This window comes from Nicotiana attenuata, chromosome 11, assembly GCF_001879085.1.
Source record: "Nicotiana attenuata strain UT chromosome 11, NIATTr2, whole genome shotgun sequence".
NCBI lineage: Eukaryota > Viridiplantae > Streptophyta > Magnoliopsida > Solanales > Solanaceae > Nicotiana > Nicotiana attenuata.
The window spans coordinates 49598965-49626029 of record NC_031999.1 but is presented as its reverse complement, the minus strand read 5'-3'; the positions used below and the strand labels follow the sequence as shown (position 1 = coordinate 49626029).

Genomic DNA, 27065 nt, shown 5'->3' with positions numbered 1-27065 from the left:
GGGGGGGGGGGGGTCGGTCAGTTCCCATCCGTTCGATCAAAAGAAATGAACGGATGGGATTTGAGAGTGAAAATTGGTATCGTTTGGTGGGGGAAGGTAAGGCTAGGCCAAATGGTGCTTGGGCTAGGCGAATTTCCCGGGCGGGGGGGGGATAAAGGAGTTTGGTCTTTGAATATTTGAAGCCCAAATCGAAAAGAATCAAAGACCAAAATTCCACTCAATTCTTGGCCCAATTTCTTAAAGAAAAACTAATTAATCCTAATTTAATTTAATCCTAATTACCAACCATTATTAAATTAAACCCAAATCAAATCTTAAAAGACCTAATAATGAAATTGACTTAATTATCTACTTCTAACACTAAACTAATTAATTGATTTTAAAACTAATGAAAGAAAATACTAAAGCTAAAGCTAAAACGGAATAATGCATTTTTTTTGAATTTTTCTTCTTTTGTCGACGCAATTAACTAACAATCAAACTAAAATGCAATTATCAACCTATTGATGCAATATATATTTTTTAATATTTTTTATGCTTTTAATGCATGCAAAATTGCAACTAAAAATGCAAACAATTGAGCAAATATTCCTAGAAATTCTATAAAAATTAAAATGAACTACAAAAAATTTATTTTGTGATTTTGTAGGAGTATTTTGGTCGGGCAAAAATCACATACTCACAAGCCATGTATAATATGGTTATGCATACTATCCACCGGTTAACCTATTTTTTATCCGTATTAAATATGTGTCGGATCGAATAATTTATCCGTTTTTTCATTACCCGTTTTTTACCATTTCTATATCCAATCCAACCGGCCCGTTTGCCACCCATAATGGCAAATGAAGTGTATGGTATCAAAATTCACGATATTCAAAAAATAATAGCATACTACGAACCAATGGAATCAAGGTGAAAATAGCACGGGCTAGCTAGTTTCGGACTGATAACTGAAAATAGCCAGCATTTGCAAAGTCATTGAAAAATAGCACAATATACTGGAGATTGGTGCACTTGTGTATGACCTTCCATCATATTATGCTAGAACTCCAACACACGAAAAGTTCCAGCATAATATACTGGAGATTGGAGCACTTGTGTATGAACTTCCAGCATATTATGCTGGACCAGTATATTATGCTAGAATTCCTTATGCTGGACCAATATATTATGCTGACATTCCAGTATGTTATGCTGGAATATTTGTAAAAATTGCACGGGGCGCCCTATTTGGTCGCCCCCATTTAACCTATACCCATTTTTTTTAAAGTTTTAACTTGTACCCACTTTTTAAACAACTTCAGCCCCCTTTTTCCTCCTCCTTCTCCTCCTTCGTTTTCTTCTTCTTCTTCTTTCTTCTCCTGCTGTTGGTGCTGCTATGAAACTTAAGTTCATGGGATGATTGCCATAAGTATGTTTATCGGATTATTTAAAAACAAATTATAAACAAATACGTAAGTTAGTAGACAATAATTTATGAATATTTCCACATAATTCTACTCTTTTCACGTTTATTGTTTCCAAAATTTATGATTTAGATATTGTTGGCAATCTGATTATTTTATAATAGTAATACACTATGAAAGAATAAGGTGATTATTTATCTAGTATGTTAGAAAGCTATTTCAAAAACTTCAGCTTATATAGTGCTGAAGTTTTTACAAATGAACTAAATAACTTCAGCATTTTCTGCTGAAGTTTTTGAAAAATCTTTATGACAAAACTAATGAATCCAGGACCAAAAAAGTTTAGCTTATATAGTATTGAAGTTTTTACAAATGAACTAAATAACTTCAGCATCTTCTGCTGAAGTTTTTGAAAAAGCTTCCAGGACAAAAAAACTTCAGCTTATTTAGTGCTGAAGTTTTTACAAATGAACTAAATAACTTCAGCATCTTCTGCTGAAGTTTTTGAAAAGTTTTATGACAAAACTAATGAATCCAGGACAAAAAACTTCAGCTATTTTAGTGCTGAAGTTTTTACAAATGAACTAAATAACTTCAGCATCTTCTGCTGAAGTTTTTGAAAATATTTTATGATAAAACTAATGAATCCAGGGCAAAGAAAAACATCAGCTATTTTAGTGCTGAAGTTTTTACAATTGAACTAAATAACTTCAGCATCTTATCCAGGACAATAAAACTTCAGCGTATTGCTTTTGTTACCTCAGGCCCGTTTACTAGAATGCTAAAGTTTTGCGTGATTGTCTTTGTAACTTCAGCCTGTTATGCTGAAGTTACGCGAAAAACATGGGTACACTTGTAATTTTTTTTACAAAGCGGGCACAAGTAAAAATGTGACCCAAAAAGCGGGTATAGATGCAAATCCCCCGTCTTGTGGGCTGGAGATTTATTCGGCCAAGGGGGAACCGAAATTGGGCCTACAAATTGGGATTTCAACTCTTTAAATCCATAAATAAATAAAAACTTGAACCTTTTCCCTCTAAAAATATTTTTTTTAAAATATGCTATTGAATGCAAAATTAATTCCAATAAATTAAAATAAACCATATCATAACATGAAACTATTTTGGTATTTTCGGAATTATACTAAAATAAGAATAAGAAAAAATACGTTAAAGTCATGGTAAAATTAAAATAATATGATTATAAAAATATTAATAACCTAAACTAAATAGAAATAAGATAAAACATGAAACTATTTTTTGTATTTTTCAATTTTTGTGCCTTAATAATAGAATTATAATTAATAATAAAGTGAAATCCTATAGAAATAAACTCAAATAAATATCCTAAAAATACTAGCTAGGACTCTTAAAGGTGATTCTAATGTGCGGGTCTAAAATTACATGTCTACAATTTCGATTCCATCGACGGCATCTACAATGGATATCCCGCTATGCCATAGTCGACTCTTTATAATATAGTTTTGAAGTTTGTTCTTCATTTAATCAAGGATTTTGAGTGAGAAAGTTGGGAAATTGGGGAAAAGTTCCTCAATCGAATTTCTGAGTTTTGAGTGGATGTTGACATCGAATTTGGATAATGTTGGTACGAGTGAACTCGTGAGTGAATGGGTGTTCATAATTTGTGGCTTTTACCCGACTCCGAGACGTGGGCCCGGGGAGGATTTTTGGTCGTTTTTCTATTTTCTTGCCTTAGCTTTGATTTCATTAGCTAAATTACATGCTTGTAGCTATATTTACGTTATGTAATTGATTTGNCGGATTAACGGATTATCCATTAAGAAAATTGAATAATTCGCCCCCAAACCGATAAGCCATTAATAAAAAAATTTCAATCCGTTCCCCGTCCGTTAAACCGTTAACCCGATACCAATAAGCCATTAAGCTCCGGTTTCGATTTCGGTTCGATTTTCGATTTCGGTTCGATTTTAAACACCCTAAATACAAACTTCCCCTGTTTCCCTATCTTTTAATTTAATATTATTGTAGCCGCTATTGCAAGGGACGATAAATTAATAGCTCCCATATTTCTCTTCCAGGCCCCCGCTACACTTCATAAGGCGTAAAACAAATTCTTATTTAGAAAAACCTTGCTTTTAAACAGTGTCCAAAGTTTTGACCTGAAGAAAGTAACTTACCAGCTGCAGATGCACGTCACATTTTGGCTCGTGCAATTATCATTATCCAAGTTTTTTTTACCTAGAGTTTAATTAACTTATACCATTAATAGCTTGAGGTTCGAGAAATTGTATGACTCTGCACAAGAGACAGATTCAGAATTTTGAGTTTACGGGTTTTAGTTCTAAAAAGTATAGCTTACTTGATTCTGGATAAATTATTTATATATATACAAGATTTTGGTCAAAGTTACTTAATTCTGCCGAACGCATAACTAAAACTCTAGCTCTGCACCATCGTGTATGATCTTTTGTTGAAGATGCCAATCTTGAATTGCATATGCTTTAGATTGATGTTAGAAAATAATAAATAAATAATGGTTTTGAGGCGTGAAAATCGACTGTCCTTAAAGAGTTATCGCCTGTATACTAATTTAGGAAAATACAAAACGATTCTCTTTGGGATACAACAAAGCGTGCAATAATACATGTGATTTTTCTATGCCACTTCGTTGAAAATTCTTGTGTATTTATAGGCAACCAACAGACCCTTTCAGAAAAGATGTTTTGTTTCACAAATAGACATATTTAGTTGGACCCTTTCGTAACAGACATAACTGTTTATTCGAATTTTGAATTTAAAATTCAAATAAATTTGATTTTTCTGTCAAAAAATAAAATAATTTAACTTTAGGATCCGACCCGGCCCGCGCCCCAGTTCCAAGTCCAAGTCTTTAATTATATAATATAATAATATATAAATATATAGTGTACTTAATTGCACGCACTTAAAAATATGTGTCCTAACAAAGACATAAATGGGACAAGTACTTAAAAGGCTCCAAAGAGACCTTCTCTCTTCCGATGTGGGAACAATCCCACTTCCCAACTTGTGAATAACAAACTAACTTACAGAAGAAAGGACTGAGATCTGGATACAACTTCCGTATTACAACCAGGGGCGGATTTAGGGGGCGCAAGGGTGTTCAGCCGAACCCTCTTCGCCGAAAATTACATTGTTCATATAGGCAAAATCTAATTTTTACCTCTATATATTATGTTTTGAATCCCCTTTACACAGCCCAAAAGCATGGCTTAGTGGTCAAGGGGGTTCAAAACTATTGTGAGGTCATTGGCTCAATTTTCACTACCTACATTCTCTTTAAATTTTTTAACTTATTCCTTTTTTGAACCCAACTGCCTTTATGAAATGACGGATTTGGTGTGGTGGCATCGTTACCTTGCTTTTTCTCTCATCTTGCCCTTCCTTATTATCAAATAATCATATTTTATCATTTATTTTACTTTTTATATTATATTTCAACCTCGTATTCTATTTTTTCTTAATAATATTGCAAGTCTATTATTCATATTGTTGGTGCATGACATCATAAAACAACAACAAATGATATAATTCTATCCAAACGTTGTATTTACTAAATAATACAATATAATATGTTATATTATGAAACGTCATGTAACAGTCATTCAAACAAGCTATTAGTTTATATCAGATTATATCCTTTTCCCAAATAAGGATCGTTTAGATTATTGTAATCTGATTAGTTAAAATGTCATTTTCTTAAAGTCACAATAACTTGATAGGTGGGAGTAGATCAAATTGAGCAACAAAAAAGAAACTACTCTCCATGTTCGATGTCACCAAACAACAGGGTTGAATTTTAATTTACCAATAAGAAACATATTTAAACACTCAATCTTCACGCGCAAACACGTAGATCATTAGCAGGAATATTCAACTACAAATTATCAAATCCTCAAATTCCAGTAAGAACTAGAATTTGTTTTGATAGTTGAAATTTCCTTTTCCCTCAGCCGTCAGATCTGACTGGTTTGATCATCCGCAAATTATTTACATTTTTCATAACACAAATGTAGTGTAGTGAAAAGAACTAGAATTAGCCTCTTATACTTAAAGAGGCTAATTAAGAAAATACATATGAAGTATGAAGACGGAAATAGTCACGTGGAGCTACTTAATAGGGTGAGCTGCTTTTTTTAAACGGAGCTCTACCCTCACACTCATAAAATTTTTACTCGTGTTTATACCAAACCACATTAGCTTACTACGATTAAGAGAAAGATTGAGGCAATACAATATATACTTCCTCTGTCTCATATTATGTGTCGTGTTTTTCTTTTACACGCTCCTTAAGAAATATTAATTAGGAAAGGTATTGGACTACTCTAACCTTATTTATGACTTAAGATATAATCTCTCTTCATCGAGTATTTATTCTATTTATGTGTTATCTCTATCTTCAAGAATAATTATTACTAAGGTAAAAAAGAAAAAACAACAATCAATTTTGTCTTGAACTTCTAAACTGACAAATAATTTGAGATAACTATTTTTAGTAACCACGACTGTTAATATGAGATGGAGGGAGTATTAAATGACCATGGTGAGTGACTAAAATGCATAAAAAGGACAAGTTTCAATGTGTTAATCGGTTCGGTGTAAACACTGAGTATAAGTGAATAGAAACTAGGACGACTATAAATGTTAAACCTTTTGGACTTGGAAAAAGTATAACGGCCTATAACAAATAGTGGTACAAGAAAAAGCCTTCATCTACCTTCCTCATTACTTTTCTTTTAGTATACATGCACAAGTTTGTTCTGCTTCTACCAGCCATTGGATGGTAGAGAGGGAAAAGTAAAGAGAAAGAAAGGGTCAAATTTTCATCAAGAAAGTGAAAAATGGAGAGGAGGGGCTTGTATGTCTTGATTGTGGCAATCATAATTATTGTGAGTGGAGCTGAAGGGCAACTAGTAGAGAACTTCTATGGTTTTACTTGTCCAAATGTGGAATTCATAGTTCAGCAGGCTGTGTCTACAAAGTTCAGCCAGACTTTTGTCACTATTCCAGCAACTCTGCGTCTCTTTTTCCATGATTGTTTTGTTGAGGTAACAGCCTAATCTTCTTCTACAATTTGATTCTCTGTAATAGGATATGATGATGAGAAAACTATCTCAGTATGTTAACAGATTTGGGATGTCCAGTACTAGAGTTTCAAGTGATCAATATTTCCAAGATTTATATTCTTTGCATATTTGCTCAGGGATGTGATGCCTCTGTTCTCATAGCTTCACCAAATGGAGACGCGGAAAAAGATTCTTCAGATAATATTTCCCTTGCAGGAGATGGCTTTGACACTGTAATAAAGGCAAAAGAAGCAGTAGAGGCTCAGTGCCCTGGAGTAGTATCATGTGCAGATATTTTAGCCATCGCCACCAGAGATGTTGTAATGCTGGTAATAGAAGACACAGAAACCATTCTCTTTTCATTTACCTTAAAATTTAAACTGTCACTTGACTTGTTGATTTCCTCTGGTGAAAACATTCAGGCAGGAGGCCCTGCATACAATGTAGAATTGGGACGTCGCGATGGGCTCATCTCCAAGGCTTCTCGGGTTGCTGGAAAATTGCCAGAACCTCACTTCAATCTCAATCAACTTACAACTATGTTTGCCAACCACAATCTCAGCCAGTTTGACATGATAGCTCTTTCTGGTGCTCATACACTTGGCTTCTCTCACTGTGACCGTTTTGCAAACCGTCTCTACTCATTTACCTCATCCAACACCGTTGACCCTTCTTTGGATCCCGAATATGCTAAACAACTGATGCAAATGTGCCCTCAAAAAGTAGATCCTTCCATTGCTATAAACATGGATCCTGTGACTCCGCGAACATTTGACAATGAGTATTACAAGAATCTGGTTGGAGGAAAGGGTTTGTTCACCTCAGATCAGGTGCTCTTCACTGATGAAGCGTCTCAACGCACTGTTAATGATTTTGCCAATAGTGCTTTCGAATTTAATGGAGCTTTTGTCTCTGCAATGAGAAAACTAGGAAGAGTTGGTGTCAAAACCGGTAATCAAGGTGAAATAAGACTGGACTGCACCAGGTTCAACTCATGAGGCCCAAGTTCTGCCTTCAACGAAAGGAAAACTGCTACTTTGTAAATCCATGTTAGAAGTCCGAAAAGTTAAATAATTTGTTTTTGGCTATATTTTTTATGTAACCGGCTAAATAAATCACGTGTTTTGAGTTCTGCAATAATTCTTATACTAGACATATGAGCTGAGTGGAACCATATGAACAGTATAATTAGTGAGTTGAGACTTGAGACGAGCAACAAGTTTTAACATAAAGATACCCTAATCCAATCTGTGTTACTGAGTTTAATCTTGACTTGCACCTGGTGCAGTAATTTGCATCATCCACAAGCATGAACACAATCAATTCTATGCAGATTAATCTGCTTGTATCTCATGGTACTGGTAGTTAGCTAAACACCTTATACCATCAGCTATCACGATTCACAACTTTCTTCAGAACATAGCAAGCGATCAATGTCAATGGACTACAACCAGTGCGTTGTGCAGTGTAAGGCTTTTCACAGTAAAAGAACTTGGTGCAAGGATAATTTAAAGAAATAAAGTTTAAAAAATGGAAGATCTCATTCAATAAATGATGGTTGACAACCAGAATATAACAATTTCAAGTTTCAAAGACAAAGCAAAATATACACCAATCAAGAATTGCAATCAAACATTTATATCACATTACGAGGAACAGCTTCTAACACCAAAAAAATCAGTTGAGCCATCTCCATTGTTGCTTGCTCTCATCCAGGAGGATGTTTTCTGGTAATGGCTAACAACGTCACCTCAGTGAAATGCTTGGATCCATAAGCTGGTTGAGAGTATCTGTGCAAACCACTCAAACTTCTATCCAAGCTTCACTTGAGTGATGGATTATGTACGAGATTTTCCATAAAGCTGATTGTATACAGCCTTTGTTCGATAAACTAGAATCATGCTTAGACAAGCAGCAATAATGCAGAGTCCACATAGTATTAAGGAAGTCAAGAAGAAGCATATGGCACCTTCACACTTTAGAGGTTCCTCCACAGCTAGAAAACTTGACAAAATAGATGCCCCATTCCATTGGCTGGGATGACGCTCTTGAGCTTGCTTTGCAGCTTCACTGTCATATATGCTACTAGCAATAATGCCTGAGAATACTAATGACCCAGCTGGGTTCGCAACAGTGAGGAAGTTGTACAAAGCTCCAAAGTTCTTTAAGCCAAACAATTCAGAAGCAGCAGCTGGCACAATAGCCCAATGAGCCCCATAACCGAGCCCGACCAGAAGAGTACCAATGTACATAGCCCCTGGCCAACCCATAGCAAAGAAGAAATGCCCAAATGCCATTATAACTTGGGCAACAGCCATGGCTGCATGTCTTGGGTAGGCGTAATCCCTGTTTTGTTAATAGGACAAGGTTGTATGAGAAAAATATTCATTGAAATGAAGAACATTGTAAAGTTCAGTCAATATCGTCAATATGTAAGAAGCAAATGTCATGTACCTCACAATTATTTCAGAAAAGTATCCACCCCCAATACGACCGAGGAAGTTCCATATGCTGATCATGGAAACAAATACATGTGTGTTATCATATCCTAAAGATTGGCTCATCTGACCCAAGTTATCAATCACAGTCAAACCAGATCCAGATCCTAAAAGTAGTGAGAAAAATATAATCCAAAGGTCTGCCTTTATCAAAGCCTGCATTAAGGTAAAGTCCTCCCCTCTATGGGGGCCCCGCCTTCTTTTGATCCTCACTGCTCCTTCTGCGGCTGCTTGAGCTAGTTTTGTTTGCAGTTGGGCAATTCTTTTTTGCCTTTCTAATGCTGGAAGCAAGTCTACGTCCTTAGGCTTCTCATCTTCAACCTCACTAAATATAATTTCCTGATCATCATTATGTTTAGATACACCAGGATCTTGTTTTTGTGACTCAGATAGAAGAGCCTCTTCTGATGGTCCTCTTGTCGCTTGAGAGAAGCTCAAGGAGATGGGAATCACCACCGGGATTACCAATAGAACGAATAAAATAGCTGTGAAGATTGTAGTGACGGTGTGACTCACGTCAACAAGGTCTTGAACAAGCATGACACCCATCAGGTAAGAAGCCAAAATAATGCAAATGCTGTAAATTAATGAAAAGCTGAATCCATCAGAAGGTCTGACTTGTCTGTGGCCACCAACAGGCCTGATTAAAAACATGAGAGCAATAACCACCATTGAAGGTCCAACGGCAACCATAAATATAAGTGAAGCATGATCTGGGGAATGGATCAGCGCATATATCTGGGTCATAATTGCACCACCCAAGCCAGCGAACCCCTTAAGTATTCCCACAACAGGACCGCGATTTTTAGGGAAATTTTGCACACATGAGACAAGTGCGGCTGTATTAAAGTAGGTTTCGCCATTTGTACCTATAAATATAAGAATGCACATCTGCAGAGAAATAGCTGAAATAAGTCAATTATCAGACAAAACTAGAAGTACATGCCAAGGTAGTGATCTAAAAGAAACACATAGAAGTTATGCAAATATGCCATGGATTTGGCCCAAATTGTTTATAGCAGTCAGTAAATAAACGATTTGATCCATCAAACAAAATAGTAGTGAATAGCATCTTCGGGTGAGTGACCAGACATATTTCGAGAAAGGCATTCAGCTACACAATAGAAAACAAGCACTTTTTTTTTTTTTTTTTTTTTTTTTTTTTGGATAAGGAGAAAACAAGCAGTTCTTGCCCATGCATACTAGGAAAATGGTAGACATCGTTCAGTTTTGTTCTCCTTCATTCATTCAAAGACATGCAATCTTCGTCTTCACTAATTACACTCCGAGAGGAAATGATAGATGATGGAGTTTCATGCTGACAAAATGGTGAAGAGAAGGCAAGAGCTGATAATTATTTGGTTCACAAGTAAAACCCATTGCTCTTCAGCCTTAATCCAGACTTGTAACTTTAATTATATTTAAAATTCTTCAGAAATAGAAATGCCAGACAAGAACAATATCAGATTGATGAAACTCATGTAGATAGAGCAGCAGGTTCTTCTTGCCTACCTGAGTTCAAGGCCTTAAATTTCAGAAAAAGCAAATCAAATACCCTAATAGTAAGTTGATGACTGTAACTAGTGCATAGATCAAATTGCATAACTCAGGAGCACCGAGACCAAATTTGAACTGAAAGTTTGATACTCAAGAAGCAAAATTGCAATTCAGAAGACAGAAATGAGACATCAATAGACTTATAAACGCCAGATATTAGCAACAGTAACCTCATAACTCAATTTGAGCATCGCATCCTAAATAGCAGTGGTAGAGCCAGGAATTTATATAAGGAGATTCCAAAGATATTAGAATGTCATAGTTGAGACTTGAACTTATGACTCAAAGCAACTTTTGGACCCCCTTTACCACTACACTAGAATTTTCTCCTATGTTAAAGGGGATTCAAGGGTTTATATATAACCAAACACTATAACCTTTTGATGAAGGAGATTCGATTAAACCCTGTTCTCCCTTACTAGCTCTGCCCCTGCTAATTAGGTGAGAATTGACTAATACAAGGTGATCCAATATCAAATCAAAGGGTTTTACAATATCAAAGGGATATACTAAAGGGACAGTGAAAGACCCTTTTCAATGAACACAAGTACTATAAATTAAAAGTAATTTTTGAAAGTTCTTAAAATTCAGCTATAAACAAATAGGTTTAAGAGATGATGAAAAGAGATAGGTACTCACAACCCATAAAGGAAGAGTTGGAGATCGGCCGGTGACGATGAGCCAAACCCAGCCATACCCAATAAAATTCTGAATAGCACCCACAAGAAGAGCTGCCCATAACGGCAAGATTTCAGATAAAGTTCCAGCCAAAAATCCAACACTATCTCCCAAATCCTTAGCCACACCCAGACGTGAAAGTTGCCTCTGATTATAATTAAGAGAGCTTTTAATGATCGGAGAAATGCTGCCGAATAAATATCCAATACCAGCAAAACTCTGAATCCACATTGCTGCAACGAATACGAGCCATCTATTGTTGAAGAATAAACAGAGTTTCTCTTTCAAACGAATCATTTGAAACAATTAAGAGTCTTTCAGATTATCTCTAGAATCTCTCTTGGGGAAAGTCAAAGGACCTGGCTATGTTTGTTTCACCTTTTTTTTCTGTAATAATGAAGAACAAGCACGAAGGTCGGAGTATAAAATAAGATTTATATTTTGGGTCCAATGATGTTTTTGTATTGGATGCATAATGCATTTCGGTGATATAAATAAACCAATAAAAAATAAAAGGCCAACTTGAGCAAAGAAAAATTGTCGCCCATTAAAATAAATAAGCTAAAAAAACATGGCATGGATTCACGGAAGATAACATCGAAACGTCACTCATTTCTTGTGATGATCCATGACCTTTCAAAGATAACAGTAAAATGTTTCATTTTCAGTATAATAGTATTTGTTAGAGAAGAAACAAAATGGAGAGCACTATTGCATTCCCAGGACTGGTAGTGACGGCGGCACGGCACTGTGGATTACGTCAACTTCATGCTGAGTTGTTGTATCGGGAGATTTGCAAATTTTGGGTAACTACTTATAAATTAAATAATTTTATTTTAATAATTACAATTAAAGTGAAAATATAAATCATTAAATCATGTTTATTTGATAACATAATCAATATTCTCAATGCCCTTCAACTCGCACATTGCTTGTTACCACATCGTCAAATTGGACATAATCTTTAATTTTTATCGTACTATACTAGTATATGCATATAAAATATGTTGGGGTTATGACTTACGAAAAGAACCTTTTTTGTTTGCTGGTAGGGGTGTTCATAAAAATCCGAAAAATCGAATCAAACCGAAAACCAAACCAAACCGACCAAAAAAACCAATACTTTTTGATTTGGTTTTGGTTTTGGTTTTGAATTTTAAAAACCGATCAAATTTGGTTTGGTTTTGGTTTTAGTCAGAAAAAAATCGAAACAAAACCGAACCAAACCGACTATATGAGTAGCTATTTAAAATTTATTATTATATATATATATATATATATATATATATATATATATATATATATATAAAGTTTAAAAAATTTAATGGTAAATGTTAATAGTTTGCACTTTTAGTAAAGTTCTTTACCTTTACATTCTAGTTTGACTGGTAGTTTTCTTTTGTTAAGTGTAAGAATCGATTTCGTGTTAAAAATAATATATTTTTAATTGAGTCCTTAAATTATTCATCACTATTTGATTTAATTATCATCAATATATCTTGGTAAATAATAGATTTCTCAAAGGCCAATTGATTTGATAGTGTTACGTTGAAAATGTGATCTCTGGAATATGTGTTTGGTAATGTATGTCGTATATTTAAGAAAAAACCGACAAATAACCGAAAAATCGACAAAACCGGACATAAACCGAATCGAGAAAAAACCGACTTAATTGGTTTGGTATGGTTTTAATATTGGAAAAACCTACTTACTTGATTTGGTTTCTTTTTAGGGAAAAACCGATCCAAACCGAACCATGAACACCCCTATTTGCTGGATATCTTATTCGTACATAGCTCCTTTTTGTTTTTCGGGCCTTTAAAAAGTTATAGACATAGTTCGAAAATGTCAAATATTTAATGATTACAAATGTGTGTATGAAAAATATGTATCTTATATTCATTGATTTGTTGCAACTATGAGAATTAATTTTATATTGTGCATATTAAAAAGCTATTTTCTTAAATGAATAATGGGATACATATTTTTGCTTTAAGCTCTAAACCCACTAGTATTAGGCAGGGGTGTCAATGGTTCGGTTCGGCCGGTTATTTTATAAAATTTGTACCATACCAATTTTTCGGTTATTCTTTTATGTATAACAAAAATTAGACTTTTAAAAACCGTACCAATCATGTCGGTTTTTCTTCGGTATCGGCACGGTTCAATTAAATTTCGGTGTTTTTTTAAATGTCACGTAAAAGTAACTAGTAGAAGCAGAATGCAACAACATACGCACTTTTATAAAACTTAGCAAAACTCTCTAGATTTTTACTGATTAAAGGGTGATGAATTAAGAAAGCATAAAAGATGACCAGAGTATAGATCCATCAACTATTCTACAATAATGTAAAAGAAACGAAGCAAATACAAAAAAATATAAATCACACTAGTGGAATGATTTTAAGTAAGTTGAGACTCAAGAATAAAGTCTATAGAAGATTAAATATTCGAAAATATAAATTTAAATCATACGAAAGAAAAAATATTCAATACATTGTAGTTTACTACTCATAATCGCTAGAATACCTTGTGTCTTGCTAGTGAATATGCTGAAAATAATTTAGTTTCAATAGTAGTATAATATGTTTGAGAATTAGGATTTTGAGTTTAATTACTTGTTGACTTGTAACCGTTTTCATAATTTCAAGGCCCAATTTTTTTTTTAATGTTTTATTATTTTTAAACTTAATATATATATATATATATATATATATATATATTTATTCGGTACGGTTCGGTNGGTGCGGTCCGGTATTTTTTCGGTTTATTTTCATAAAATAAAAAACCTAACCTAAATATCGGTACGGTTATAGATTTATATAAAAACGAAGGTTTTATTAAAAGAAACCTGATGTTGGGCATATTTCTATATGTTTTGATGTTACTTTACCCATATTTTAACCGCTTTTTGATGCTATTTGATCTTTAAAATGCCCAACATGGTTTAATTATTGGTTTTATGACTAATGGAGTTGTGTGTGATGATTTAGGGTGTTTGGAGTGCAAAAATATGAAGAAAAGATGCTCTAGCTAGAGGAGGAGGGGTTGGATGCGTCGCATCTGTTAGTTTATATGAGTCCACCAAACTATAGAGTACCTGGTCCTCTATGATTTTCCACTAAGAATACTAGGAAGCAGTAAGTAAAAGAGACACATGATTTTACGTGGAAAAATCCCACTCAAGGGGACAAAAATCACGACCTACACTTGTAGGCTTTCAACTTCACTAACTTATAATCACACTATTACAAACCACTTTGTAATGACTCTATTACAAAGACTGTAACTCAACTAACTCGCAATATACTTACCACAAGCCACTTTGTCACTCACTAGTTACAAAGACTTTAACTTATGACTAACTCTAGTCACAACACAAACTTAGAAGGTTTGTGATTTTGGGTTTCCTAAAACACAGCTTCTAAGAAAGCAAGATAGGAGTTACAATGAAGAGCAAATAACAAGATTACAACTCAACTACGGATGCACATAGACTCATTGTGAAACTGATCCTTTAGTGGAGTTGTCTTCTTGTTCTTGACACACTTTTGACTTCAATGTTGGATTGACTCTTTAATGCTTGAGAGAATATCACTAAATGCTCAAGTGAATATCTTGTGCCTTGCACCATGTTATTATACTACCAAAGACATCACAAGGATGATGTCAATTCTTAGTACACGTCTCTTTAATGGGAAGTGACTGCTACACTGTCGCGTGAACAGTTGCAGACAGTCACTTTCTGCAATTACGTTCCAGTTGTATAGTTGACTTGTACTTCTGTCAGAGAACACCAAGGGATCAGGTCCCTGTCGTGTTCCTCTTTGTAGTAGTTCATTAGCTGGAGTTCAGGCTGAACTTCGCAATGTGTACCAAGTGAGTCAGTTTCCCTATCTGGTTCTTAACAGTAAGATTGTTAGATCATCAAAACACAAGAAACATAATGCAAAGACATTGAAAACCCATCAATTTTCCCCTTTTTGATGATGACAAACTTAGGCATTGATAGTATCTATTTAGAGCAGAAATAACCAGATGAGGCACCAGGAACTACCCAAGGTTCCTCCTTAATCAGATCCCCCGTTTCAATCAATTGTTCACCAAGTTGCCCCTGATCTTTTGCTTTTGATTCCCCCTTAATTAGATCCCACGTTTCAATCATTTAGTACACTTTTGATTCCCCCTTAAATAGATCCCCCGTTTCAATCATCTGGTACATACTTATTCTTCCCCCTTTTGGCATCATTAAAAATACACAAGCAAGCAAACAGCATAAAGAAGTCCAACACAACCAACTCATGCCACATATGTGCACACAATATGACAGAAAAGAGAAGCCAAAGGAAAACGACATTGTACAAGCAGAAAGAGAAGCTGTTTCTTTGATATGAACAATGGAGTGAGCAAAACATGAGCAGTAATGGTGAAATCCAGCATGCCATCAGCAAAAGGATAAACAAAAATAGAAACAGCAGCCACAAAACATCATAACAGAAGATAACTGGTCACTAGGAGGTATCTAAGGGGCACTAGAAGAGGAAAACTAGGAGAGGGAAGCGGCAAGTGTCTTGAGAACCAGGTCCAGTCGGGCATTTGCAGATAGTTGCTCTTCAAGCAGTTTTGCGCGAAGCTTATCATTTTCCTTTGTCAAGCGGTCAACTTCTTCATTTGTGGAATTAATGAAACCAGGTCCTTTAACAGCTTGACTGAGCTGAGTTTCTAGTATGGCGTTCTGAGCCCTCAATCTTCTAATCTCTTCAAAAGCAGCATTTTGAGCATTGATCAGTTGAGAAATAGTCGAAATGTTTCCACCAACCTTTTCTACGCACTCACATTCTTCCAGAGTAGTTTTAGAGAATGTTTGCTTGCGTGTGCCCGCTCTGGGATTACCCAAGGGAACCTTGTAAAACTTAAACACTTGAGTGAGGAGGAATCCATATGGAAGCCCATGATTCCTACCTTTAAAGTTTGCCACCTTTTGCATATGATCTATCATGATTGCTGGTAGATTGATCGGGTAAAACTCATCAAGAGCTTCCATTAGAACCAGATCAGACTTTGTAGCAATAGACCGCCTCTCAGAGCGAGGTAAAAACACCTTATTAACCAGCTCAAAGAGAAGCTGATACTCAGGAAGTAGCACTTTCTTATGTACCTATTCCCCCTGCTGAATAGCTTGCTCTTTCATGATAGCTCTCCTAAAATTAGCACCACATACACCTTTGACTGAGGACATTCCTTCACATGGAATTTGGAGAACCTTCCCCAATGCCGAAGCATCAAGTACAATGTCTACTCCATTTACTAGCACACATATGTGATCCCCCTCAACAGTAAAGAGAGATGCGTAGAAATTTTGTACCGCATCTTCGTACACTAGAGGCATGTTCTCCTGAAATAAGTTCTCCCATTGCTAAAATTCCACTATCTCCAGAATTTTCCTCATACCTACCATCTCTAAGATTGCCGGATCAAACATACGACCCCACAAGACTTTCTGAGTTCTCAATCTCTCCTGCCAAAGACCACTGTCACTAGGTATGGTCTTCAGAGAACCAGGTTCCCCTACAGTTTCCCGTTTTCGTTTTCTAGATCCTTCAACAGATTTTCCTTTCCAACTTACAAACCCCACAGTATCTCCTTCAGACATAGCTTGCTCAGCTACACTCTTCTTAGACTTACTACTACCCTTCACGGATGTTTCACTTTGTTTTTCAATAGCTTCATCGGAAGCTCCATCCACAGACTTCTGGATTTTTAGAGATCGTTTCTAGAGCATCTTTGTCAACCTCATCCACTGGAATACTTTTGTTAGTCACAAATTCCCCTTGTTTCATCAGCCTCTTCTCTTTTTTTTGACACTCCTCTTACCTTTCTGCAAGGTAGACTCGAAAGCCTCTTTCTGCTGCAACCTGGAAGTGGGTGACTTGGAAGAGAATTCTAAGGGTTTAGGATAAATAAGAGGTTCCTGAGTCGATTTATCTCGAAGAGAATCAGGTCCTCCAACAGGTTTTTCTGTGACTGTTTCATGGACTAGAGACTTGAAGAGTACCATGGTTCTTTCATCGCCTAGGAATGGAGTTTCTTCCCAATGATACTCAGACAAAAGATAGGCTCCTTCATTCAACTGACTCTCAGCAGCAATAGCCATGATATTGTGCGCTGCTTCCTTTTCTGGTGACTCTGTGAGAGCCACTGAGTCCAAAATGGAGGAGTTCAAATACTGATCAGGACCATCCTCAGAGACTTCTGAACTTGATAGGTAACACTTCCTGAGTGTTCTTTGGTGAGATCAGAGGAATGAGGATACATGGGGTTTTCAACACAGGAAGACAGAGTTTGACAGAAAAGAAAAAACAATAGGAAGTAAGGAGGGTGTTGATACCCAGTTTTTCCTTACATATTTTTAGATACTCAAAATATTCTCAAATAGCATGTACATGCATATATAAGCATGCCCAAGGGTTTTGGTATTTTTCCCTTATTTTTTTAAAGATTTTAAAATTAATTTATTGTCTATTTTAATAGTACAACATTCAATAATTATTCCCAGACTAGCATTTTTGGTGAATAATTTATTTTCATTCTCATATTTACACCAAGATATAATTAAGGTAATTTTTTGCATATTTTTACACATTTGTTTGGTATTTTTTAAGCCAAATTGCATGTAATTGCAATTGTAGCCTATTTTAAAATTAACAACATTTTACAATTATAAAATCATTTTTAGTATTTTTGGATTAATATTTATACGTTATTAATTAACTTCAGTACCTTTAATTTGTTTTAAAATCTTTTTAACCATTTTATAAAATAATAAAAAGGGAAAATTGGCTATTTAATAAACAGCCCTTTATTATTTAAATTTTAGCCAATTTGGCCACACCTCTATCAGATTTAATTGACCCAATACCCAATTAAACTCACCCCAACCCAATCCCTAATATAACCCGGCCCAACCCCGATTTAATCTGAGCCGTTGATCAAGTAAGATCAACGACCCAGATCTATTTTCCTTAATTAAATCAAACTACTCCCCCTCGACCCCCCAGTCTTCGAGACACTCTTTCTCTCTACTTCGTCTCTTCCTCTCCCCCTTCTCTCTAGAACTTTCTGGTTCTTCTTCTCCGATGACCTCCACCATCTCTCCGGCCACCTCCAGCCTCACCTCTTTCGACCACCAGCCTCCATGAAACCCTATCTCGCCGATTCCCTCTATCCTTGAGACCCCAGAAGCCTCCGCCATACAAGTCAGTCATTGAAGCTTCGCCTGGTTTGTTTCCGGCCTTTCTCCGGCGAGTTTTGACTCGATGGTGTTCTAATCACCATGGTTCCTGAGTTTTACGGCCAGTTTGCCTCTACTTCCTCTGTTTTCTTAGGAAACCCTAACCTCGACCCAAGTCTCTTAAAAACCCATCTGTATTTTAACGATTTGTGACCCATTCCTTCATGTTTTAAACCTTTCTTTACTCGATCTTTACAAATAATCAAGTTTTAAGCATCTTTGTCTCCTATTTGAAACTAGGGTTTCTTGACCCTGTTTTCAGAAAGGTTTCCTATAATTTTTAACATCTCTACTGTGTTTAAGCTATTATCTCCTAATTTTATGTTATTTTAACGAGTATTGATGAAACCCTAGGTATTTTGGGTTGTTTCTTTGCTACTTGACTATGCATCTATGTGTTCTCTGCAACTCCTGCGTTGATTCATTGTTCCGACCTTTAATTCCTGATGTTCTATGAGTACTTCTCCCTGTTAATCGCATGACTGCTATTTAAATGCTTGATGATTCCTATGGTTTGTTACTTGTTACTTATATTAATCCATTTGTGTATTAACTATGGTACTTGCCTTAGAACTCTTTACTAATTTTGTGTATTTTCCTTTAACTATAATGCTTGCCTTAGAACTCTTTACTGATTCTGTGTATTTTCCTTTAACTGTGCTACTTGCCTTAGAACTCTTTACTGATTTTGTGTATTTTCCTTTAACTGCCTTAACACTCTTACTGATTTTCTTTAGAATAATACTCTGCCTTATTTTATATGCAAGCATGTCGCCAATTGATTCTTATTTTCCTTAATTCATATGTTCTGTACCTGGTCCTAATCACATGCCTTATTCTTTACTACTCTCTGTATGATTGAAATTAGTCTTTCAATTAGTTCTCTTTCCTTATTTGTCACTATGGTAGCCGTTTGAACTAGGACTCCCCAATTGAAGGGGAGTACTTACATTGATTGGGATTCTAATTGTATTTACTTCTATAATTATACTACACTTTACTTCTTACCTTATTTTTTCTACTCGTTTCCAGAACTATAAATACTCTACTCTTTCATTAGCAAAACAGAGACACACATCACTGAATACTCTCAATTCTACATTCTCTTGTGCTCTTTCTCTCTTGCTCTTTTGCTCTATTGTTGTTCTCTGCTCTTGCCTATTATTAGCCGGCTGTAAGGCAAGGCTAATATTGCGTTATCACTTTGTCTTTGCATCCTGCTCTTGCTCTCTTACTGGTATGTCCTAATTAATCTTCAAGTCTCCAATCAATGTGTTTATTCTTGTTTCAGTTCATTATCTTCTTGATTTTCTTCTATTTACGCTTCTACTGCTCAACATGCTATTGATTCTTTTGTTTTAGTATTTTACCATGTCTTCTGATTTATATTCAAAGCCTGTAATATGACATTGTATGCCTGTATCCTATTGATGTACATTATGCCTAAACTTTACCACTTCCTAATTCCTCTAATCCCTGGCACTTTATATTTCCTGCTTGATTTACATGCTTCTAACTGCTGTTTATCTTAACTGTTATAATTGTCCCCCCTGTTACTGTCTAAGTATTATGTTTAAGTTTGACCATTTCTTGGTCCCCTGAAGCTTCTGATTCTGTGTAGTCATGCTTCAGTAAATCTCTGTATCTCCTCTAGCATTATGTGATCTATCTGTTCCCTTTCCTTATGATCCTTGTATGCAATCCTATACTGTTGAACTACTGCTTTTTTTTAAAACAAATCCCTTGTATTTTGAAAACTCTTTTAAACTACTTCTTCCTGCACTATACATTACTCTTAGAGAATAGGTTCTGCCCTGCTTCGTGTGAGCATTGCTTTGGGTACCTCTGAGTACTCACTGAACTTTGACACACAAGGCTGGTAATCCCACACTGCACCTGTCCTGCATTCTTCTAAGTGTTTAGGTGCTGGTATTGGCCAAGGACCTAATGGGGCCCTAGGGAGCTTTGCCACACCTAGACCATGGCAAAGGCTGTGAAACTCGAAGGAAGTGAGGTTGGAAGACTGGGCCTGATTGAAGGCTCCCTATAGAATAACTTCTTATTTTTTATTTATTACTATAATTCATGTACTATTGGTTTGTAATAATTTATAAATGAACGATGGGGGCTGAATAGTGAACATAGGGGAGGGGAATGCATGTTTATTTTAAGTAATGGGTAGAAAACTTGTTTATAGGTTTTATTTACCTATTTGCGCAATAGATAACCTGCTTAAGGCATGCATTTTCATGTGTTAGAAATCATGTTTTAGGTCATGCACTCTCAGTATGTTATTGTACTCACTTCGTAATTTTAATCAATTAACAACAAGCCAAATAAACTGTCATTACTGCATCGGCATGTTAGAAATCATGTTTTAGGTACTCCTATGTGCATTAGATATCCTGCCCTTAGGACTTCTTATTCGTTCGAATTACAGTGTTTGATTAACATGTTAGTCTAATTAACTTTGCTAAAATATGGCTAAGTGTTTGAAACGTTTCTGCAAATACATTATCATGCGTACCTTAGAAAAATCAGAATCAAATATGCATGTCCATTCCTTAAAATAATCAAACAATGTATACGACGCCTAGGCAAACTTTAGGCCCAATAAGAATTGATTAATCGTGTTTAGGACCAACCAACTTCTTTTAATTTCGAACTCTGCCGCTCCCATTCTTGCTTTGATTCTCTGAAGTTCACTCTATTTTTTTTAAAAAACTCTGCTCCATCTGGAAACGATTTTGAAATGGTGCACCTATTTACTCTTACTGAGTTTCTGATTTTTATGTTCTCAAATCACTGGGTTACCAACCTCTGCCCAGAATCGTGCTATTTTACTTGTCCTGTACCTCATTCAATTACTGTTGCTACCTCATTTTTTAAACCATGCTTTAACTGCTGTTACCTATTCCTTTGTAAAAAACTCCTATCTTTGAGACCTTGAATGTGTTTAAGACGTGCTAATTATGCGTTCATTTGAGGAGGGATCTGTGAGCCTTTATTTGATTTTGTATGTTCCCTTATGTGCTGTCCTATTTGTTATGTTTGTTGCTTAGCATTTTGCCTTTAAACTTAAGGGTTTAGCCTAGTCCCAACCACATAGGAATAGTGGTCCTAAATACCCTCCAGGACTTATAGAACGGGATGGTAATAGCACGCGGTAAGTATTCGTGACCAACACACACATTTAGTAACCTTTACGGGGTGGGAAGGGTAGAATATGGAGATGATGACCGATGCGCTAATATCTCATGTAGCCCCTTTTCTAAGGAGCAATTACTGAGTATTGCATTAATGATCCATATTAATCATGAACCTAGGACCCCTCTCCCTTTGTTTGTTTTCGTCTCTTCTTGTAAAACCATTCAAACCTTTTCGTAAATCTCTATCTTCCCTACTTACCTTCAAAGTCTTTTTAGCTTATTTGCAATGTTGTATATTTGAATCTTTGATTGTTTATTTGATTACATGAAGTCACAATATAGCATGGCCGGGAACCACACTAGTGGATCTTGAGGGGTGCCTAACACCTTCCCCTCGAGATAATTTCTAGCCCTTACCCAAACTCTGGTTTTCCAACTCAAAAACCCTTAGTGTCCTAATGCACTTAATCATTAGGTGGCGACTCTTCAATTCCAAAAAAAACCCAAATCCCAAAAGGGAATAGAGTTGTCCTCCCAAATGTCGTAAACCCGATTTCGCGAGAAAAAGGGGGCGTCGACAGCATGGCGACTCTGCTGGGGATTATTCTTCAGGCTTTTACCATTTCATGCTATTTGTGACTTTATTACTTCTCTATTGCTTTCATTTAATGTCTTTATTTCTCTTCTACTGCGAAACTGACTTGGCTCTTTGTTTTCTTTTCTTTAATGCCTTTACTGCTTTCCTTCAATACTGTTGTAATTATGAGCAATCGTTGTAATCATTATTTTATGAATGTGCAAATATGTGACAATTTGTTTCATTCTTGTAACTGCATCTTCAACATCATATTCCACTCGTGCCAAACAAAATCCCATAGCAACGCTTATAATGAGTGGTTGCGCCCTTCCGATATTATTACCCCCTAAATTTGGTAAAGGCGTATTTGCGGTAAAACCAGTCGATCAGCGGTGCAGTCGACGGTTCCACGCCTTTCCCTCTTAAGTTGTCCGCTCAAAGGTACCAGTCTAATACCCCTTAGAAACATTACACTGTTTTAACTGCGCATGCATCACTGTCAAACCTAGTCGAGTCAGTTATGCTGTCCACATAATGACTCTTTAAGATAGCCTTGTCCAAAGTCCACTGGGTTTCCTTGAAACCCAAACGGACCTTACCACGTTCTGTGCATTCATTTGGAGAACTAAATGCTTCTTATGCTAATTATTGATGTTAAATAGTCGAGTCCGGTGGGGGAAAAGGGCCTAACCTTTTGTTTTGCAGAAAATGAAGCATGAGTTCCCCGACTTCAGTATGGTTAGCACGCCCTCACTCTTGCTGACCTGGTGGAGGAATCTCCCATCAAGTGACCAAATCAATGAATGGAAAGAGAGGGTCACCAAGGCTAGCGAAAAGCTGGAATATCTGGAATACAGTCTGCTGGAATTGGAAGGAAAAGTGAGAAAAAGAGTCACCGACTGCCAGAACGCTGAGGGAAACGAAGGAGAACGCCTGGCAAAGGCATTTTTACTAGAGAATATGCGTGAACTGGAGGATTTGATCAGCGAGAGCATTCAACCTGGGGAAGGTCCTTCTGGGACCAAGTAGATAGGAGTTTTTTTTGCTTTACAAATGTAATAAGGCCTATGGCCACTAGTAGCACTTTTTTTTCCTGTTATTTAGTGTCGTTTTGGGATTCGTCTTATTTTTTATCAATAAAATGAGGTATTTAGCATTCTAAGTTCTCCAAATTTACTTGTCGCTAGGCCTACCTCGGGCACAACGAGGCACCCAAATTAGGACACGATTTATATTCTTGTGCTATGTGTTTAAATATCGCAACATTTTCTCCTCATAATCTTTACCAACTTGTTACCTTTTTGTTTTACTTTTTGTTTTATTCCCCTTCCCCAAAGGGTTAGTCCGTTGCACTCTGGCATCATCATACTCTACGGGATCCAAGGGCCCTTCACCTCCTCCTCCTCCAGGTCCCATCAGAAACAAGAACAAAGGGAAAATGGAAGACTTGGGTAACATCAGGAAGGAGAATTCGGTTGAAAGGGTAGAGACTTCCCAGGGTATTCAGGTTTCCAAGGAAAGTGCCTCCCAGCTTGAACAAAAGTTATTGAAATTTCAGGAAGAACTAGACCAAGTCCGGAATTTGGCCAGCTTGTCATTTTCCCTCACTGCCCCAGATGTCAACTTTCCCAACACTCAAAACCCCGCAACCCATAAAACATCCCGAAACCACAAAATCAACCCGCTCCCCATCACCACTGCAACACATGCCACACTTCAAGTAACATCCCATTACTCATCCCCGAACCACTAAACTCTACAAATGACCATTCTCACCCTCATCACAACAATCCCATTTATGTGGAAACTATGCTGTATCCCACGCAACCCATTTCAAGCACACCTGATTCGGATGACAAAGACTCTCTTATCAAGAACCTGGCCGCAGAGCTCAAGAAACTTACTAGCCGAGTCCAGGGTGTTGAAGGAAACAAAGGCATTGAGGGGCTGAATTATGAGGACCTTTGCATCCAGCCAGATGTTGAACTTCCGGAGGGGTACAAACCTCCCAAGTTCGAAATGTTTGATGGCACAAGAGATCCCAGAGTCCATTTGAGGACATACTGCGATAAGTTNAGAAGTGGCTATGAAATTAAAGCTCTAAGGTCTGATAGAGGAGGCGAATTCACTTCAAACGAATTTAATGACTTTTGTCAGTCTCATGGAATTTGTCTCCCTCTAACGGTACCTTATTCACCCCAACAAAATGGAGTTGCAGAGAGAAAGAATCGAACAATTCTTAATATGGCTCGATGTATGTTGAAAGCTAAAAGTATGCCCAAGGAATTTTGGGCCGAAGCTGTTTCTTGTGCAGTTTATTTGAACAACAGGTCTCCAACAAGAAATGTTAGAGATCAAACCCCTCAAGAAGCATGGAGTGGAAGAAAGCCAAGTGTCAAACATTTGAGAATCTTTGGGAGCATAGCCTATGCTCATGTGCCACATCAAGGGAGAGCAAAGCTTGACGATCGAAGTGTCAAGCATGTGTTTGTTGGCTATGATACGAGTTCGAAAGGCTACAAGTTATACAACCCAAGCAGCGGTAAGGTGGTGGTAAGTCGCGTTGTTGAATTAGATGAAGAATTGGCATGGGATTGGGAAGCTCAGGAAGAAACTTCATATGATTTTCTTCTATATTTTGGTGATGAAGAAGAACCAGAGACCGTGGAACCTGTGCAGGATACAACTCCACCTCCTTCTCCAACCAATGTTGCATCTCCCTCTTCTCAAGAAAGTTCAAATGAACAGCTGCAAAGGACAAAGAGCATTCAAGAGCTCTATGAGGACACAAAAGAGGTTACTAATTTTGATTTTTTATGTTGTCTCTTTGCTGACAGTGAACCAATGAACTTTGATGAAGCTATTACAAACAAAAGGTGGAGACAAGCCATGGAGGAGGAGATTGAGTCAATAGAGAAGAACAACACTTGGGAGTTAACAACTCTTCCCAAGGGTCATCGAGCAATTGGAGTGAAATGGGTATACAAAATAAAAAAGAATGCAGATGGAGATGTGGAGAAATACAAGGCACGACTTGTGGCTAAAGGATACAAGCAAAGGCAAGGCATTGACTATGAAGAAGTCTATGCACCTGTTGCCCGCATGGAGACGATTCGTTTGTTGATCTCTTTGGCGGCGCAAATGAAGTGGAAGATCCATCAACTAGATGTCAAGTCAGCCTTCTTGAATGGCTATCTTGAAGAAGAAGTCTATGTTGAACAGCCATTGGGCTTCGTGGTCAAAAACCATGAAGATAAAGTGTTGCGGTTGAAGAAAGTCTTATATGGATTAAAGCAAGCCCCACGAGCATGGAATAGTTGCATCGACAAATATTTTCAAGACAATGGGTTTACTCGTTGTCTCCATGAATATGCTCTTTACCTTAAAATTCATACTAATGGAGATATCTTACTTGTTTGTCTTTATGTTGATGATCTTATTTTCACGGGCAATAACCCAAGTTTGTTTGAAGCTTTTAAGAAAGATATGTCCCATGAGTTCGAGATGACAGACGTAGGGCTCATGCATATACCTGGGCCTAGAAGTGAAGCAGATGGAGGATGGAATTTTTATCTCTCAAGAAAGCTATACAAAAGAGATATTGAAGAAGTTCAACATGCTCGATTGCAACCCCGTGAACACACCGATGGAGAGTGGGACAAAATTGTCCAAGTTTGATGAAGGAGAAAAGGTGGATCCCACATTTTTCAAAAGTCTTGTGGGAAGTTTAAGGTACTTGACTTGTACCAAGCCAGATATACTATTTGCAGTTGGAGTAGTAAGCCGCTTCATGGAAGCTCCTACCTCCACTCATTTGAAAGTCACTAGAAGAATTCTTCGGTACCTAAAAGGTATGACTGACTTTGGGTTATTTTATTCTTCTTCTAATGATTTCAACCTTATGGGGTATTGTGATAGTGATTATGCCGGAGATATTGATGATAGAAAAAGTACAACTGGCTTTGTATTTTTCTTGGGTAATTCTGTTATTTCTTGGAGTTCAAAGAAACAATCAATTGTTACTCTCTCAACTTGTGAAGCTGAATATATAGCAGCAACATCATGTACATGTCATGCTATTTGGCTGAGAAGATTATTGAAGGAGCTCAATTTACCACAAATTGAAGCTACGGAGATTTGTATTGACAACAAATCCGCACAGGCACTCGCGAAGAATCCAGTGTATCATGATCGAAGCAAGCATATTGATACAAGGTATCACTTCATCAGAGAAAGCATTGCCAAAAAGGAAGTTGAGCTCAAGTATGTGAAATCTCATGATCAAGTTGCGGATATTTTCACCAAGCCTCTGAAATTTGAAGATTTTCAGAGATTGATATCAAGACTTGAAATGAAGAAGAAAAATCAAAATTAAGGGAGAGATTTGTAGGGCCAAATCAAAACAAAAGAAAAAAAATAAAAAACAAAAGCAATTAAAAAGGGAAGATGATAACAACAAGTTGCAATTGCAACTTGTGCAATAACGCTGAAACAAGAATCAAGTTGCAACAAAGGCTAAAACCAAAACCAAGCCTGGACGTTGGCAACTTGCAATGAATCAACAATTTTGATTGGCTGAAAGTTTGGCAAGTTTTGCTATAAATAGCAGGCTTCGTTCCTCATTTAAAACACACCAAAAAAGAGAGAGAAGCAACAGAGAGTTAGAGAGAGTAATCCACAGATTGTAGTCTGTGAGATAAATAGTGAGTGGGAGTAATATTATAGTGAGGTGTTTAAAATAAAGAGTGTTATTTCTTTCGAAGTTGTAGTAGTCTCTTGACACTACTAAGTTGTAATATTATAGTGGTAATATTGCTCCA

The 27065-nt window shown here is 36.6% G+C and overlaps 2 protein-coding genes across 2 annotated transcripts; one reads left to right on the top strand and one right to left on the bottom strand.

Annotated features, from left to right (window-relative positions):
• On the top strand, positions 6106-7518 carry LOC109235055 (peroxidase 55-like). Its single transcript, XM_019401065.1, has 3 exons — positions 6106-6477; positions 6633-6824; positions 6918-7518. The coding sequence occupies exons 1-3, from the start codon at positions 6271-6273 to the stop codon at positions 7491-7493; spliced, it is 975 nt and encodes a 324-aa protein (XP_019256610.1). The 5' UTR covers positions 6106-6270; the 3' UTR covers positions 7494-7518.
• Positions 8018-11857, bottom strand: LOC109234494 (protein NUCLEAR FUSION DEFECTIVE 4-like). The gene is made up of 3 exons (XM_019400515.1): positions 11190-11857; positions 8950-9884; positions 8018-8841 (listed from the first exon to the last, which is right to left on the bottom strand). Exons 1-3 carry the CDS (start codon positions 11523-11525, stop codon positions 8334-8336), a joined length of 1779 nt encoding a protein of 592 aa, XP_019256060.1. The 5' UTR covers positions 11526-11857; the 3' UTR covers positions 8018-8333.